Source organism: Geotrypetes seraphini, chromosome 10, assembly GCF_902459505.1.
Source record: "Geotrypetes seraphini chromosome 10, aGeoSer1.1, whole genome shotgun sequence".
NCBI lineage: Eukaryota > Metazoa > Chordata > Amphibia > Gymnophiona > Dermophiidae > Geotrypetes > Geotrypetes seraphini.
In genome coordinates, this window is record NC_047093.1 from 11,052,024 (window position 1) to 11,068,121 (window position 16,098).

Here is a 16,098-nt window from a genome sequence, read left to right on the forward strand (position 1 = left end):
TTACAAGGGTAGAGCGAAACGGAGATCTTCCGTCGTAGCACTCCTGGGAGGCCGGGTAGAGAACTACACCCGAGCTAAGTATTAACTTATTAGAAAAAGTCCCATAGAAACCGAAAGGGGCGAAAGAGTATGTGAATATTTATATCTTTAAAGAAACACTAGTCCTATGAATATAGCTGTAAAGGAAGTCCATAGAGACAAACAAGCAAAAAAATTAAAAACCGAAAAAAGAGACGGTTGGACCGATGATAGCCTGCGTGTAGGCTATTAGCTGCAGGCACTTGAGATCCATAGTCTCTGCGGAAGATATAGTGAAGGAGTCTGGGACTGGTTTTCCTAAGTGTTGAACTAAGTTTTCTCTTTAATAAAATGCTGAATTATGTTTAGCTGCAGACCTAACTTATCTCATGTTCTAGCTTGGGCATTCTAGCTTATGACTATCTCAGCATAAACGACATGTAACAGAAAGACTGCAGGGCTTAGATAAGTCACCTGCTAGTGACCTGCTAGTGTGAGCTTAGGACCAATGATTGTTAAGAAAAGTTTTTTCTAGAATTCAGTTGTATAGCCAGAAGAATGTATAAATATTTCTGTAACTTCCTGGTTTCGGGACTTCTGAAGCCAGCTTGGGGCTCAGGGCTCCGCATATGCTGAATAAAACATCTGCGCTTTCTTCAAGTCTCTAAGTTTCGTGGCTGACCAAAGTGACCTTTCAATAGTAAAGAAAAACTCAATCTAGCACTAGCCTATGTTTAGTGGTATTTATACATTTTTACTGGCCCCCGGTTTCTTAAACTACCGAGTGCCCTTGAATTTTCTTTAGTTAATAATGCTCGCTCAAATTTATTTAATGCTTTTCCATGAATGGCTAAGGACGCAGCTCATTCTGCCGCTCTCCCACTTTACACTGCAATGGCGCCTGGCTATCTGACGGCGTTCTAAATTTAACTTGACCATGCTAAAAATGAAAGGTTAAAATAAATTTTTGTAGGGGGGGAGGGAATGTGAACATTAAATAGACAAATTACAAATGCAAACATGAGTTGAGGGGAAAGTTAATAATGACATCATTAAAAACAAATTCATTAAAGGGAAGAGGGGGAAAGGATAAAACACCAGGAATAGGGATCGCTTCCTTAAAAGCGGTTCGTGTTTATTTTGTAGACCGTTGGAAAGGAAATATTTAGACGCTATGGTATGCGTCTTGGAATAAGAACGTTTTTGGACCTGAGAACAGGGGACTAACCTTAGCAAGTTCAAACCAAGCCTTAAAAGCTTTCTTTTTAAAGATGTCTACGAGATTTATAGCTAAGATTAAACGCATTTGAGACTCAGACAATTCCTTTAAGGTTGCTGCTTGTTGGAAGAATTTTCCTATGATTCTTTGTATAAGCCTTTCTGGCTTTCATTTCTCATGGTTGATTTTCTGAGGATTATTTGTTCATGTTCGTCTGATCTTATTTGTTTTATAGAATTATGTATGTAAAATTATGTAAACCGTTTAGGCTTAAACGGTATAGAAATTTTAAAAATCAATCAATCAATTTCCTTCTCCCTTCCCTTTTATTTTATGAAATGTATCTCATCCATTTCCCTTTTGCAGCTTGTATTGTCAATTATTTGTTGGAATTTGTTGTCTTTTCCCCATTTTTACTTATTTAATATATTTTTTTTAATTATAAATTTTGTACAGCGTACACTGCTGTGGTAATTAAAGCAGTGGATGAAGCTTAAATAATCTTGAAACTCTGTTTTTGAGGTGGCAACTGGGATCTGGCAAAAATTTGAAAAATGAATGTGCTGGTTTAAAGCTGACTGGTTAGGTGGAGAAAAGAAAGGAGATACTGGCTTCAATGTGGAAAAATGTAAAGTCTTGCGCATAGGGAAAGGAAGCCCGATGTATAACTACACGATGGGGAGGATGGTACTGGGGGAAGGCAATCTGGAAAAGGACTTGGGGGTTTTGGTGGATAAAACAACGAAGCTGGCGGCACAATGCGCAGCGGGCCTCAAAGAAGGCGAACAGAGTGTTGGGCATTATCAAAAAAGGTATCACGACCAGAACCAAGGAAGTTATCCTGCCACTGTATCGGGTGATGTTGCGCCCACATCTGGAGTACTGCGTTCCAATACTGGTCGCCGAACCTTAAGAAGGATATGGCGATACTCGAGAGGGTCCAGAAAAGAGCAACAAAAAGGATAAAGGGCTTGGGAAACCTTTCATATGCTGAGAGGCTGGAGAAGCTGGGGCTCTTTTCCTTGGAAAAGCGGTGACTTAGAGGGGACATGATAGAGACTTATAAGATCATGAAGGGTATGGAGAAGGTGGAGAGGGACAGATTCTTCAGACCGACGGGGGCAACAAAGACTAGAGGGCACTCGGAAAAATTGAAGGGAAATAGGTTCAGAACAAATGCTAGGAAGTTCTTCTTCATTCAGAGGGTAGTGGACACCTGGAATGCGCTTCCAGAGGAGGTGGTAGGGCAGATTATGATTTTGGGTTTCAAAATGGGATCAGATGATTTCCTGAAGGGAAAGGGGTTTGAAGGGTATAGTTAGAAGGTTACTACACAGGATATTAAATGATTAGGGAATAAAATGTTTTGGGTAAAAGACCACTTACAGGTCATGGACCTGTGGGGGCCACCGCGGGAGCGGACTGCTGGGCATGATGGACCCCTGGTCTGACTCGGCAGAGGCGATGCCTATGTTCTTATGGCAGATCTGGCCAGGGCACAAGTGCAGGAAACCATTTCTGGCAGAAGCTGTCAACAGCTTTCCAGGTCCATTACCTGGGACTTAGTGCCTCAAGTCATGTGCAATATGCTCGAACGGTGTCTGATAATGGGACAAGTTTTTGGCGGTTCATAGACAACACCGCGAAAGACAAAGGCGCGCGCCGACAACTGAGCGCAAGACGGAGGCGCGTGCCGAAGAAAATTACTGTTTTTAGGGGCTCCGACGGGGGTTTTTGTTGGGGAGCCCCCCCAGTTTACTTAATAGAGATTGCGCCAGCGTTGTAGGGGGTTTGGGGGGTTGTAACCCTCCACATTTTACTGTAAACTTAACTTTTTCCCTAAAAACAGGGAAAAAGTGAAGTTTTCAGTAAAATATGGGGGGTTACAAGTAACCCCCCAAACCCCCCACAACGCGGCGTGATCTCTATTAAATAAAGTGGGGGAGGGTTCCCCCCACACCCCCCTTCCGTCGGAGCCCTAAAAACAGTCATTTTCTGCAGCGCGCACCTCCGCACTGCGCTCAATTGTCTGCGTGCGCTTTTGTCCCGGTGCGCTTTTGACCTGACACCGTTTTTGGCAGCCGCCACATTCTGTTTTCAATAAGGACACCTTTAAATCTCTGGCAGCAAACCTCTGCCTTTGTGAGTTATCTCCTGGTTTCATAAAATGAAGCCAGGTTGCTTAGTTACTGGAACAGAAATAAAAAGCTCAAAGGTAATAAAAAAAAAAAAAAAAAAGGACATCTTCAGAATGTGGAGCCTTTTTCTGCAAGTGTTAAAAAATTGGAAAAGTCCGTCGTAGCTGCTCCTTATCCTCGGTGTTAAAATCCGTCTTTATTACCAGGAAGTACAAGACTTCTCTCTAATACTTTCCTTATTTTCCGATGATTGCTTTTTGATTATTATTAACATTGTGTTATACTCCAAGTATCGATCTTTTTCTCGCTTTTACTTAAAAACATACAAATAAAGGATTCCTTTGGGTAAGTTACACATTGATTTCCCTGTTGCAGAACCATAGACAAAGTCAACACACCACGGATGGGGTAGCGAGAGACTGAGGAAGTTAACCGCGAAGTCGGTGGTTTTGGTATTTTTAAAGCGTTGATTTCAGCAGCAACGATCACGGTGGCACTTCAAAGTTGAACTGTCACGCTGCTAATTTTAAAGAGGCTGCTGGGTCTAATTCTCAAGCGCTGCCACGGGGAAGATGCCGCTTTTACTTCAGCGGAAATGGATGACGCTTTGGGCGAGGCCCATCTCCCTCTCTTGGGTCTCCCGTTTTGTCCGCAGCTCCAGGCCAGGGGTTTAGAAGCGGATCGAATCTGTTTCAGATTCAGCGGTGAACTCCCGATTCAGGTTTCGGACTAGTTTTGGTCTCGGATCCAGTTTTGGCAGAAGCCCCAAATTTTGGGTTTGGTTTGCTAAAATTTGGCTCCTCTGAACTCTCTTAACCAGGTCGAATTTTAAGTGACGGCAAAATCTGCACATTAGAAGGTTAAATTTAGGAAGGGTTTTCCACACACAAAGCAGGTACCTGCATGAAAAGTTAGGCACATTAGGGGAAATTCTCTATAGGATGACCAAATGCAGGCACCGGGATGATTTGTGCTATGCTAATATTCTTATAAAGGTCATAACTGCTTGGCACAGAATACTTCACAGAATGCTAGCTTAGCACACATTTTGGCCAACGTTTGCTACAAGCATCTAGGCCTGCCAAAGGCTGGCACACAAATGGCAGCATTCTGTAATTGAGTGACTCAGGGGCACATTTGTCCCTGCCCCTGAGAGTTTTGTTGCTGTAAGCTCTGCCTTAACCACGCAAGCCTCGAGCACTTATAATTTTTAAGTGGTTGAGGTTTGTGCAGACGAGGACGGAGCTTAGACATTGGTGGAATGAGGCATTATGACATCACAATCTGAGCTCTAGAATGTTGCTACTTAGGATTTTCAAGTGTTTGAGGCTTGTGCAGATGAGGACGGAGCTTAGGCATTGGTGGAATGAGGCATTATGACATCACAATCTGAGCTCTAGAATGTTGCTACTTAGGATTTTGAAGTGTTTGAGGCTTGTGCAGATGAGGACAGAGCTTAGACATTGGTGGAATGAGGCATTATGACATCACAATCTGAGCTCTAGAATGTTGCTACTTAGGATTCTACAGTGTTTGAGGCTTGTGCAGATGAGGACAGAGCTTAGGCATTGGTGGAATGAGCCATTATGACATCACAATCCGAGCTCTAGAATGTTGTCACTTAGGATTTTCAAGTGTTTGAGGCTTGTGCAGATGAGGACAGAGCTTAGGCATTGGTGGAATGAGGCATTATGACATCACAATCCGAGCTCTAGAATGTTGCTGCGTAGGATTTTTAAAATGTTTGAGGCTTGTGCGGATGAAGGCGGAGCTTAGGCATTGGTGGAATGAGGCATTATGACATCATAATCCGAGCTCTAGAATGTTGTCACTTAGGATTTTCAAGTGTTTGAGGCTTGTGCAGATGAGGACAGAGCTTAGGCATTGGTGGAATGAGGCATTATGACATCACAATCCGAGCTCTAGAATGTTGCTGTGTAGGATTTTCAAGTGTTTGAGGCTTGTGCAGATGAGGACAGAGCGTAGGCATTGGTGGAATAAGGCATTATGACATCACAATCCGAGCTCTAGAATGTTGCTGCGTAGGATTTTTAAAGTGTTTGAGGCTTGTGCTGATGAAGGCGGAGCTTAGGCATTGGTGGAATGAGGCATTATGACATCATAATCTGAGCTCTAGAATGTTGCTGCGTAGGATTTTTAAAGTGTTTGAGGCTTGTGCAGATGAGGACGGAGCTTAGGCATTGGTGGAATGAGGCATTGTGACATCACAATCTGAGCTCTAGAATGTTGCTGCTTATGATTTTAAATGTTTGAGGCTTGTGCGGATGAGGACAGGAATGGGGCAGGGACAGGAAAAGAACTCGCGGAGACGGGACGGGATAATGAGTTCCTACGGGGATGGGGAAAAATTTGTCTCTGTGTCATCTTCTGTTCTGTAACACCATGCCTAAATCCTGGGAACGCCTCTGCCCCGCTCTGCGTGCCCCTTTCCTGACCATGCTGTTTTTGGAGTTGTATGCGCAGGTTACAGAATCTAGTCCCCATCCCCAGTTGATTCTTTTCTATCCCCTCACTACCCCCACAGTGGTTTTCCTGCCTCTGTACCCAACCTATATTTAAAATAGATCTTATAAATTCAAACCAAACATAAAATGTGCCCTGTAACTTGTTAAAATTTAATATAAACCGTAGACTTTGTTAAATGTGCAAGCAAACCCTATCCTTCTTCACATTGTTTTCTTAAATGTCAGGGTCCATAATGTTCTCCCAGTCCGTCATTTCAAACAATTGAAAAAGAATAAACTGAGCTCAGTTCCTTTCTCTGTTCCTTGATGTGTTGGTGGCAGGAGTTCCAAATGGAGTTGTCCATAGGGACATAACCTGGTCCCCATCCCCAATTCATTCTTTTTCATCCCCATCATATCACTACCGACCCCTCACCATCCCCATAGATTTTCATCCAGGTACAAGGCCATTCAAGTTTGATTGGCCTTCCTGAGGTTGAGTGGGAAGTAGAGAATGATACGGGGACAAATTTTTCCCCATACCTGCGGGCTCTGGAAAAGGAACCACCATTGCATACCCTGAAGGATGCCCAGTCCTTCCTGCCAGAAACCCTCCCCACCCTCACCCCAAAGATCAATGGCAGGAAGGATGCCCACTCCCTCCTGCCGGAACACCCCCTCTGAAAAAAATGCCCCCACCTCAACACCCCCCAAGCCCACCCGGATCCTCCTGTACCTTTTTCTTGCAATCCGGCCACATGAATGTTTACTCCCTTCAGCTGGCAGACCCACTGCCTCAGAATGGCAGATTTTCCCCTTCCCAGTGCATCCTGGGATGCACCAGGGAGGGGCCTAAGGTATTTATTGGCCCATTTTCCCATCCTCACGAGTTCTTTTTCTGTCTCTGCCCCATTCCTGCAAGCTCCGTCCTCATCTGCACAACTTTCAAACACTTTAAAATCACGAGTGTTCGAGGCTTTTGCGGTTAAGGCAGAGTTTACAGGAATGGGGGCAGGGACAGTGATAAAACTTGAGGGGACGGGATAAATTTGTCCCCGTGCCATTCTCTAGTTGGAAGCTGTTAACCACACGTCCAGGGACTCGTAGTTGTTCAGTGACTTTCTGTGGAGAGAACTCAGAGCTGCCCTCCAAACTGGGTCGCACCGCTGCTCAGCAAGGCGTGAAAAGACGCCAGGGTATCCCAGCAACCCAGAAATGATCTTAATTCAACTTGATAACTGAGCTAATTGCAATCTGTAAATATGCAAACTTTGTGGGGCTATTAATTATAGACACACCTAATGCCTATCTTATTCAAATTCTTTGACAAGCTCTTCTCCTGTGGGGTAACCTCCCAATCTTGACTGTAAAAACCTTGACTTGTGAAGAGGGAGGGCGACACTATAAAGTAAAATAGAACAACTTCTGCCTTCGGCAGTATCCTAACCAGCTGAAATTACCCTCATGGTCATTTTTAAATGTATATAGATTTACTGTAACAGTGTGCTGGATGTGTATGACGCAGTACAGAGCTGACACTGCTTATCTTCTTTTCCCTTAGGGCAGGGGTGTCAAAGTCCCTCCTCGAGGGCCGCAATCCAGTCGGGTTTTCAGGATTTCCCCAATGAATATGCATGAGAGCTATTTGCATGCACTGCTTTCATGGTATGCTAATAGATCTCATGCATATTCATTGGGGAAATCCTGAAAACCCGACTGGATTGTGGCCCTCGAGGGAGGGACTTTGACACCCCTGCCTTAGGGGCAGCCTGGTAAAATATGTTGATGTTTGGGACATGGACTAAAATTCCTCCTAGGCTGTTTGATGTCCTGAGTATCATTCATGTTTCCTGTTTATGAAGTAACCAAATGGTGTAGAGCAGGGGTGTCGAACTCAATCAGAGAAGGGGCCAAAATCTAAAATCCAGCCTAAATCGCGGGCCGAATGGTTTACTGAACAGTCATAAACTGACAATGTTAACCAGAAATGTGAATTAAAATGAGTGGAACAATCTTTTCCTTAACAGTGCTGTTAACCAACTCACATGCTATCAAGCAAAACAGTAATACTGGTATCAAGCAAAATAGTAATATTGGAATGTACCTAAAATGCTCATTGTTTTGTTTTCTGGCTAGATGTCTGACACCGTTTTCCCCGTATCAATGAGTCAATGTTCGGTTTTATTTCTTGGGCTGTAGCAACCCGCAAAACAGCATGGAGGTTGTCATCGGTAATGCGTGATCTGTGCTTGTTTTTGTTCAGATTCATTATTGAAAACATCTGTTCACAAAGATAGGTGCTCCCGAACATGGATAGAATACGGGCAGCATGAAGTCGGAGCTCTGGCATTGAGTCAGGGGGCAGTAGAGGGTAGAAGTCCTCAATTTCAACATCCTGAAACCTTGATTTCAGGCCACTGTCAAACTGAAGCTCGATTATCTCCATCTGAAGGTGATGGGGCACATTGTTGACATCAACTGTAAAAGGATTGGCAAAGATGTCAAAGCCTGAGTGCTGTGTTCTAAAGTCAGAGAAGCGCCGCTCAAATTCACTTAGTAAACGGCTAACTTTGGTAGCCAGCCGACTGCAAGGAAAAGTACCAGAAATAGTGGTTGAGATACTCAAACAAACGGGAAAGTGGGCAAGATTGTCCTGTTCCAGTTGGGACTTCCATAGTTGAAGTTTACGCTGGAATGCTGTGATCATGTCAGACATCTTCGTGATGACTTGTTTGCGTCTCTGCAGCTTCAGATTCAGTTGGGCGAGATGCTCGCATATGTCACACATCATAGCAAAATCACATAGCCAGGCGGGATCCGACAGTTCAGGCAAGGGCTTTCCTTTACTTTCCATGAAAAGAGCAATTTGTTCTCTGAGCTCAAAAAATCTTTTGAGGACTGCGCTCTTGCTCAGCCATCTTACTTCTGTGTGGTATGGCACATCTCCATGCTCTGCACCCACCTCCTGTAAAAACTGCTGGAACTGGCGATGATTCAGGCCACGTGCCCTTATAAAGTTAATAGTTTTAATGACTGTGGTCATTATGTCATTCATGTCCAGAACTTTTCCACACATAGCCTCTTGGTGGATAATGCAATGATAAGTAATCAAGGGTGTGTGGCAGTGACTTTTTTGCATTCTTTCCTTCATTAGTCCAACCAAGCCTTTCTTTTCTCCGCACATTGAAGGTGCGCCATCGGTAGTTAGCCCCACCAACTTTTCCCAGGGTAATTTAAAATTATTTATAGATTTCTCCACAGCCTCAAATATATCTCTACCAGTCGTCGTCCCATGCATGGCAGCTACATCCAAAAGTTCCTCAGTGACAGAGAGGTCGGTCTTCGTAGCACGTATAAAGATGGACAGCTGCGCTGTATCAGTGTTGTCTGTGCTTTCATCGATAGCAAGTGAAAAAGCGAGATAACTGCATGCCTGTTTGGCCAGCTGTGATGATAGATTTCCTGAGAGTTCTTGAACTCTGTCTGCAATGGTGTTTCTTGACAAACTGACAGTTTGAAAACTCTGTATCTGGTCTGGGCATACTTTCTCACACACTTTTAGCATGCATTGCTTCAAAAAGGCACCCTCTGAAAAACACCTTGAAGTACGGGCAATTTCTTCAGCCACTATAAAGCTTGCTTTCACTGCAGCATCATTTTTCGCTGTAGCCTTTGTAAACATTTGCTGCTGTGATTGTAGTTTGCCTTTTAGTTCTTTAACAATTTTATGCTTTTCTTCCAAAGTATATTTGCCATACTTAACATTATGTTTGGTGTCAAAATGACGACGTTTATTGTACTCTTTCATCACCGACACTGTCTCATAACACAATATACACACTGGTTTGCCCTCACTAAGCACAAACATGTATTCATTTTCCCATTTGTCATTAAATTGTCTGCCTTCACCGTCAACTTTTCTTTTCCTGGACATTTTGGGATCAATATTGGCAGTAAAAGATGTAGTTTATTGGAAATCTGCGTTAGAATGAAAAAGTCAATAAATGCCTGGCTGGGTACAGATAGCAGATTCTGTTGCGATTTTTATGCCTACACTTTATGCCAGGAACTGGCAGCTTCTGCTGTGTATTTTTTTTACATAGTTCCCCCCCCCGACGTCCGATTCACCCCAAGCAGGACCGCTCGCACCCACCTGCACCCCCACCCCGAAGGACCGCCGACTCCCCGACTCCCAACACGATCGGGGCAATAGGGAGCTCAAGCCCTCTTGCCCCCCCGACTCCCCGACACGATCGGGGCAAAAAGGAGCCCAAGCCCTCTTGCCCCGCCGATTCCCCAACTCCCCGACAATATCGGGCCAGGAGGGAGCCCAAGTCCTCCTGGCCCTGGCGACCCCCCCCCCCCCCCCCCGCTAGTTGTTCGGGCCAGGAGGGAGCCCAAACCCTCCTGACCACGGCGACCCCCTACCCCCACCCCGCACTACATTACAGGCAGGAGGGATCCCAGGCCCTCCTGCCCTCGACGCAAACCCCCCTCCCCCCATTGAACGCCCCCCCAAGAACCTCCGACCCCTGATCCTGCTTTTCGTCGTTTGCTTTTCGTCGTTTCGTCATGCTGACTTTGAAAGGAAAAACCAAAATAAGGCACCGCTTGAAATATCGTCTGGAAACGAGAGGACGAGGCCCAAGTTATTTGCCAAGTGAAAGGGGATTGATCCCTGAGGGATGGTTTGAATGGGCAGCGCAGACGTAACGAATTCGTAATGTGAGCCGCCTGGAGAAAGCGTGGCAGTCGGATTTATTGCGCAGTAGTACAGTGTAATTTGTCCCATTTCCTCTCATTTGCATGTGCAGATCAGATCGGGGAGGTAGGTTAGTGAATTGTGTTGGGGTCGCAAAGTAGTCGAGACACGATCGATGGGCTTAGTGAATCTAGCCCTAAGTGCTTTCACATCTAAACACTCTGAAAATGTTTAGTATAGGAGATACTTATAGTTGTGTTAATTTTTTAATATCTATTTGACCACCTGCAGTGCCGCTCGTGAAGGGATTCCCTCGGTATCTACAAGAGTTCTGATCTCATTGCTGCTAAATGATAATACATATTGTATGAAGACAGATATTTGCAGTTTGGCGTCCTGCTTTGTACAGGACAGTCTGTATTTTTTTTTTTTTAATATTCTTTATTCATTTTGAAAACTTACAGCAAGCGTGCAGGAATATATCATTAGTAACAACAATAACACTTGTAATTCTCATATAATTCTACAAACATAAAAATTATATCCCGTCTCACCCACCTTCTTTCAAATATTATAATCAATTATATCATAAATATAATATAAACACATAATATAGTGAAATTTACAGAAAAACTCCCTCCCACCCCCCCTATGTGTACATATATTCATCCAAGGAAAATGATGTTTACTCCTTACAATATGGTTTTGAACTCGCATCCCAAAGCTGCATGGTATTGCTAGTGCCTGGTTTTACCCATTAAGACTGATTCCACAGGTCTCTTAACGCATCACAATCTCGCTGCTGGAACTGGGTAACTTGGCAACCTGTGAGTAGCGAGACCCCTGAGATTTTCTTAAGGTAACTGCTTTTTTATATAAATATATGCTGGTCTTGTTGTCTCACGGAAGAGCCAAGTCTCCGACTGTGTCTCGTATGCTCAGTCCAACATCTTTCATTCCACCCCCCCCCCCCTCCCCAGCACTAGCCAGATTCTGCACCAGTTTCTCTTAGGGGTATCTAGCATTCAGGGCTCTGGGGAACTTGGCAGCCGAACCTGAAAGAGCACGTTGCACCCTTAGATCAAAGTCTGGAGTTTATTTTGGTTTAAGGCCCTGTTCTTATAGAACTCATGTACGACACTTTAGAGGAGTTCAGAAGCCTGACGTTCCCTCACACAGAATACTGAGCCTGAAAGGCTGCTACAGAGCTGATCCCAGGACACTGTTAACCTTTGCAGTTGGGAAGGGGAGATGACGTAGATTTTTTTACATTTTTTATTAATGCGGCTTCTGTCGGAGCAATAAACTAAACTAAACCTTAAGTTTATATACCGCATCCTCTCCATAATTATAGAGCTCAGCGCGGTTTACAAAAGCTTAATATAGGAGGGAATAACACATTGGATTTTGAGGTTGAGTATAGGGGGGAGGAGAGCATTACATTTTTTGTGAAAAGCCAAGTTTTCAGGTGCTTATGGAATAGATGGAAGGAGCACTGATTCCGTAGTGGGGCAATAAGATTATTCCAAAGCCCTGTGATTCTGAAGAAGAGAGATTTTCCCACATAGAGGATACCTTTTAGTGAAGGGAAGGGTAGTTTAAGTTTTTGGGTGGACCTGGTGATGTCAGGACTCGTGGAGTTCCAAGATAGTGGGATTAGGGAGGGAGGATGCCGTGTAGGATCTTAAAAACTAGGCAGGCGCTTTTAAAATGAACCCTAGAAATTATTGGGAGCCAGTGGAGTTTGGACAAAAGTGGGGAAACATGATCAAATTTGCGTTTTGCGAAGATCAACTTGGCCGCAGTGTTCTGAATTAGTTGAAGTCTTTGAAGGCTTTTTTTAGCTTGACTTAGGTAGATGGAATTACAATAGTCTAGTCTGGAGAGGATGATGGATTGAACAAGGATGGCGGAAGCAGGATCTCACTTTCCTCAGCATGTGGAGGCTAAAAAAGCATGATTTTACCGAGGAGTTGAGGTGGTCATTGAAGGAAAGAGAAAGGAAATACCAATTTAAGAATTAAGACCAAATTAGGAAAGACCAAATGAATGCTACAGTCGGTCAGCAGGCTCCATTCACAAGCATTGTCTGTCCCACTGTTGCTTCAGCCGGTCAGGAGAGCTACCTTCACTGACGTTGCCTGGCAGTCATTGATTGATTGAGATTCATTAACCGCCTTTATGAAGAAATTCACCCAAGGCGCAGTATACAGCAGTCAGCCTTTCCCTATTCCACTCAATAGCATCAAACTAGTTCTGGGTTTGCTCTGCTGCATGCTGGGATGTGAACTCTTGCTTTTCATAGGGAATGAAATGGGGAAATTTGAACTACAAGTCCTTGCATGCAACGGGGTAGACCCAGCTGTAGAGCAAGTCTGAATCTAGTTGGCAGCCTTACTTGGGGTGGAACAAGTTAGAGAGGCTGTACTGAGCTCCAGCTGTATCCGGTGCAACTTGCCTACTGGCACCAGACCCTCCCAAACCATCCACTTCACCACTGTCAATATAACTGAGCTGGGAGGAGATATTGCACTGCGAAAACCAAAAACATCAATATCAATGGCAATAAAATACTTTATGAGCATAAGGAGAAGGACCTCAGAGACCTTAATTCATGCAGCGTGACTGTCCCAGTATGGCAGCTCATATGTTCTTATGTGAGCCAAGTATAGTATAGTCAAGTATTGTGGGACAGCCCAGGTCCTTAGTAGATGGACATTTCCCTGGAAGGCCCTAGGCCAGGCCATTCTTACCATTAGCATTGGCAGGTATCTGTGACACCTGCTACTGCCTTGGGAGCTGCCCGCAGGTTGACCAGAAAGTAGACATGACATGACATTAACATTTCTATTCCGCCTTCGCCCTTATGAGTTCATGGCGGACCTCAATAAATTCAACCAGTTAGATAACAAAAGTTGGATAGCTCTAAGTCTAATAGATGCTGGCATTGTAATCTGGAAGCAGGGACTCTGGATCATTTAATATTCTATTGTCCCTGTATCATGGCCTTTTGGAAATCAATTTGGTGTCAAGTCAATTGTTTATTAGAAAACTATGTAGCTCTAATTTTATTCGGTACCTCAATGAGAATAAAAAGTCAAATTTCATCAAGCAATAATAAACTTTTATTGATAATGACAGGAGTCGCCATTCAACATATCACCAGGAATTGGAAAAATTACACTAGACTTAATTACACCTTCTGATGGAATTCATTGTGCCATATATACAAAATGGAAAGAACAATTGCAATACAAAAAGGGAACTATAATAATTTTAAAAAGATTTGGGGGCCATTGATAACTTATTGTAATGATTAGATGCCATTTTACACTGAAAGTACATTTATAATTATGGGGAGGGGGTAGTATATAGTTATATTAAAGGTTTAATTAATAATATGAATGTAAATGTTTATATGATATTTTTGATTACAATATTTGAGGGTAGGGTGGGTGGTGGAGGGAATAAGTTTATGTATTTAAGATAATAATAGAAGTTCAAGTGATGTAATATTGTGTACTTGATGTAAGATGAAAAATGAATAAAGAATTAAAAATAAAAAAATAAATTCAACTACTGGAAACAGACCCAGTTAAACATAGTATACTACCAAATTCCTTAAAATACAATAAACACACCTCATAATCAGTTTCAAGAGAGAAATTTCTTAAGTAAAGATGTTTTTTAAAAGCTTCCTAAAAACTGATCTAATTAAAAACAGTAAATCATTCCAGATTAGAGGTGCCTGGTAATAAGAAGATGCATTCCATTGTGTAAGTGACCTAATTTATTTTAGGGAGGGAAATTGATGGTAAAACTGCTTCCTTATCCAGCAGATAAGGTGGTCCTTGACCATATAAAATATTGAACACCGTCAGCAAAAGCATGTGTGTAGTTCTGGCGATATGTATTTTATACCTAAATCCTTTGTTCGGTTATTTCAAGGGTAAATTATGCTTTCTCTGTTTCCAATTGTTTCCTGACTTTGCTTCATGGAGGCTGAGCTCCCTAATGGGATTCACTGGAGTGGAGATCAGAGAGCTCCTGGCATGTGAGGTCTTAAGAGACCACTAGGGGAAACACCCCAACCCTGAGATAGCCTTTCTGTCTGTCCAAATTAGAATGTAAGCTCTTCTGAGCAGGGACCGTCTATTGACGGTTAAATGTACAGCACTGCGTATGCCTTTCAGCACTATAGAAATGATAAATAGTGGTAGTAGAGGAATCCCATTGTGATCCAGAGAGCTAAATAATTACTTGTACATCTTCTCATCTTTTGTGAAAAAAGGGGATTAGCCCACATTGGAAGGATTTCCCTTTTCAATAGCAATTCTAACCAGCTGCTAAATGTTGACTGAGGTGGAATGCTGGTCCAGGAAGGAGGGAGAGAGATGCCCACTGGAGTCACTGAAATAATCCTGTAAGGTGCCTTGTTCCAGTTACCCCTCTGGTTTTCTTCTGTGACTTATTTCTGTGTTGTTTGGTTTCAGAGGGCCTGGCCGTTGGTGTTGGATTTGGCGCAGTTGGAAAAACCGCTTCTGCAACCTTTGAAAATGCCAGGTAGGATCTGGGCAGAGGGAGATGGAAATTGGGACACTGGGTATGCATGGAACGCTTGGTTTGTGTGTACAGTGAGTGCGTGTGTGACTAACCACCATTGAGATGCAAATATAACTCACTCGTATGTATCGTGAAATCCTGCCACGCAAATCTGGTGGTGGCTGATGAAGACCAGAGTTGGGGGTCACTGATTTGGTGCATCAAAGAGTTTTACAAACACTTTTAGGTCTGTTGACTAACCTATGTTAAAATGGTACATTAGTACACCACATTCAGCTGATGGTGGTTAGCATTTTTTAAATTCTGACTGTCACCGGCTAAATTGGCCCAAATATTCAGTGACAAGCCATGCCTGGGCTCACTTTACAGTCATAAGTAGCAACATTCTAGAGCTCAGATTGTGATGTCATAATGCCTCATTCCACCTGTGCCTAAGCTCCGTCCTCATCTGAGCAAGCCTCAAATTGTGATGTCATAATGCCTCAGTCCACCAATGCCTAAGCTCCGTCCTCATCTGCACAAGCCTCAAACGCTTTCAAATCATGTGTTTGAGGCTTGTGCAGTTAAGACAGAGAAGGCGCAAAACTCATGGGGACAGGATGGGAAACTTCAGTTCCTGCGGGGACGGGGACAAATTTGTCCCTGTGTCATTCTCTAGCGCCCCACAATCAATCTTTCAGCAGAATTCGTCAAAATCTGCAACGACCTACTCTTTGTTTTCACCACTCCCAAATACAATGCGTTGCAATAGTCTAACCTACCTAATATCAATGCCTGCATCACAGTGTGGAATATATATATTTATTTATTTATTTTTAATATTTATAAACCACTTACCATATATACTTGAATATAAACCAGGATTTTTGGGGGGTCCCGGTTTATATTTGGGTCATCCCCCAGTGACCACCCAAAACCCTCCAAGACTTCCTGCAGACCTGCGCTTAGGCCGGGACAGGAGGGATCCCTCTCGTCTCCTGCCCCGACCGACAC

The 16,098-nt window shown here is 43.5% G+C and overlaps 1 protein-coding gene across 2 annotated transcripts in view; it reads left to right on the top strand.

The window, feature by feature from the left end:
- SLC39A11 (solute carrier family 39 member 11) overlaps positions 1-16,098 on the top strand; it is a 549,521-nt gene that overhangs the window by 439,877 nt on the left and 93,546 nt on the right. For both annotated transcript variants that reach the window (XM_033962153.1, XM_033962155.1), the window contains exon 7: positions 15,036-15,105. In XM_033962153.1, the coding sequence (XP_033818044.1) occupies positions 15,036-15,105 (70 nt within the window). The remainder of the gene's footprint in view (positions 1-15,035; positions 15,106-16,098) is intronic.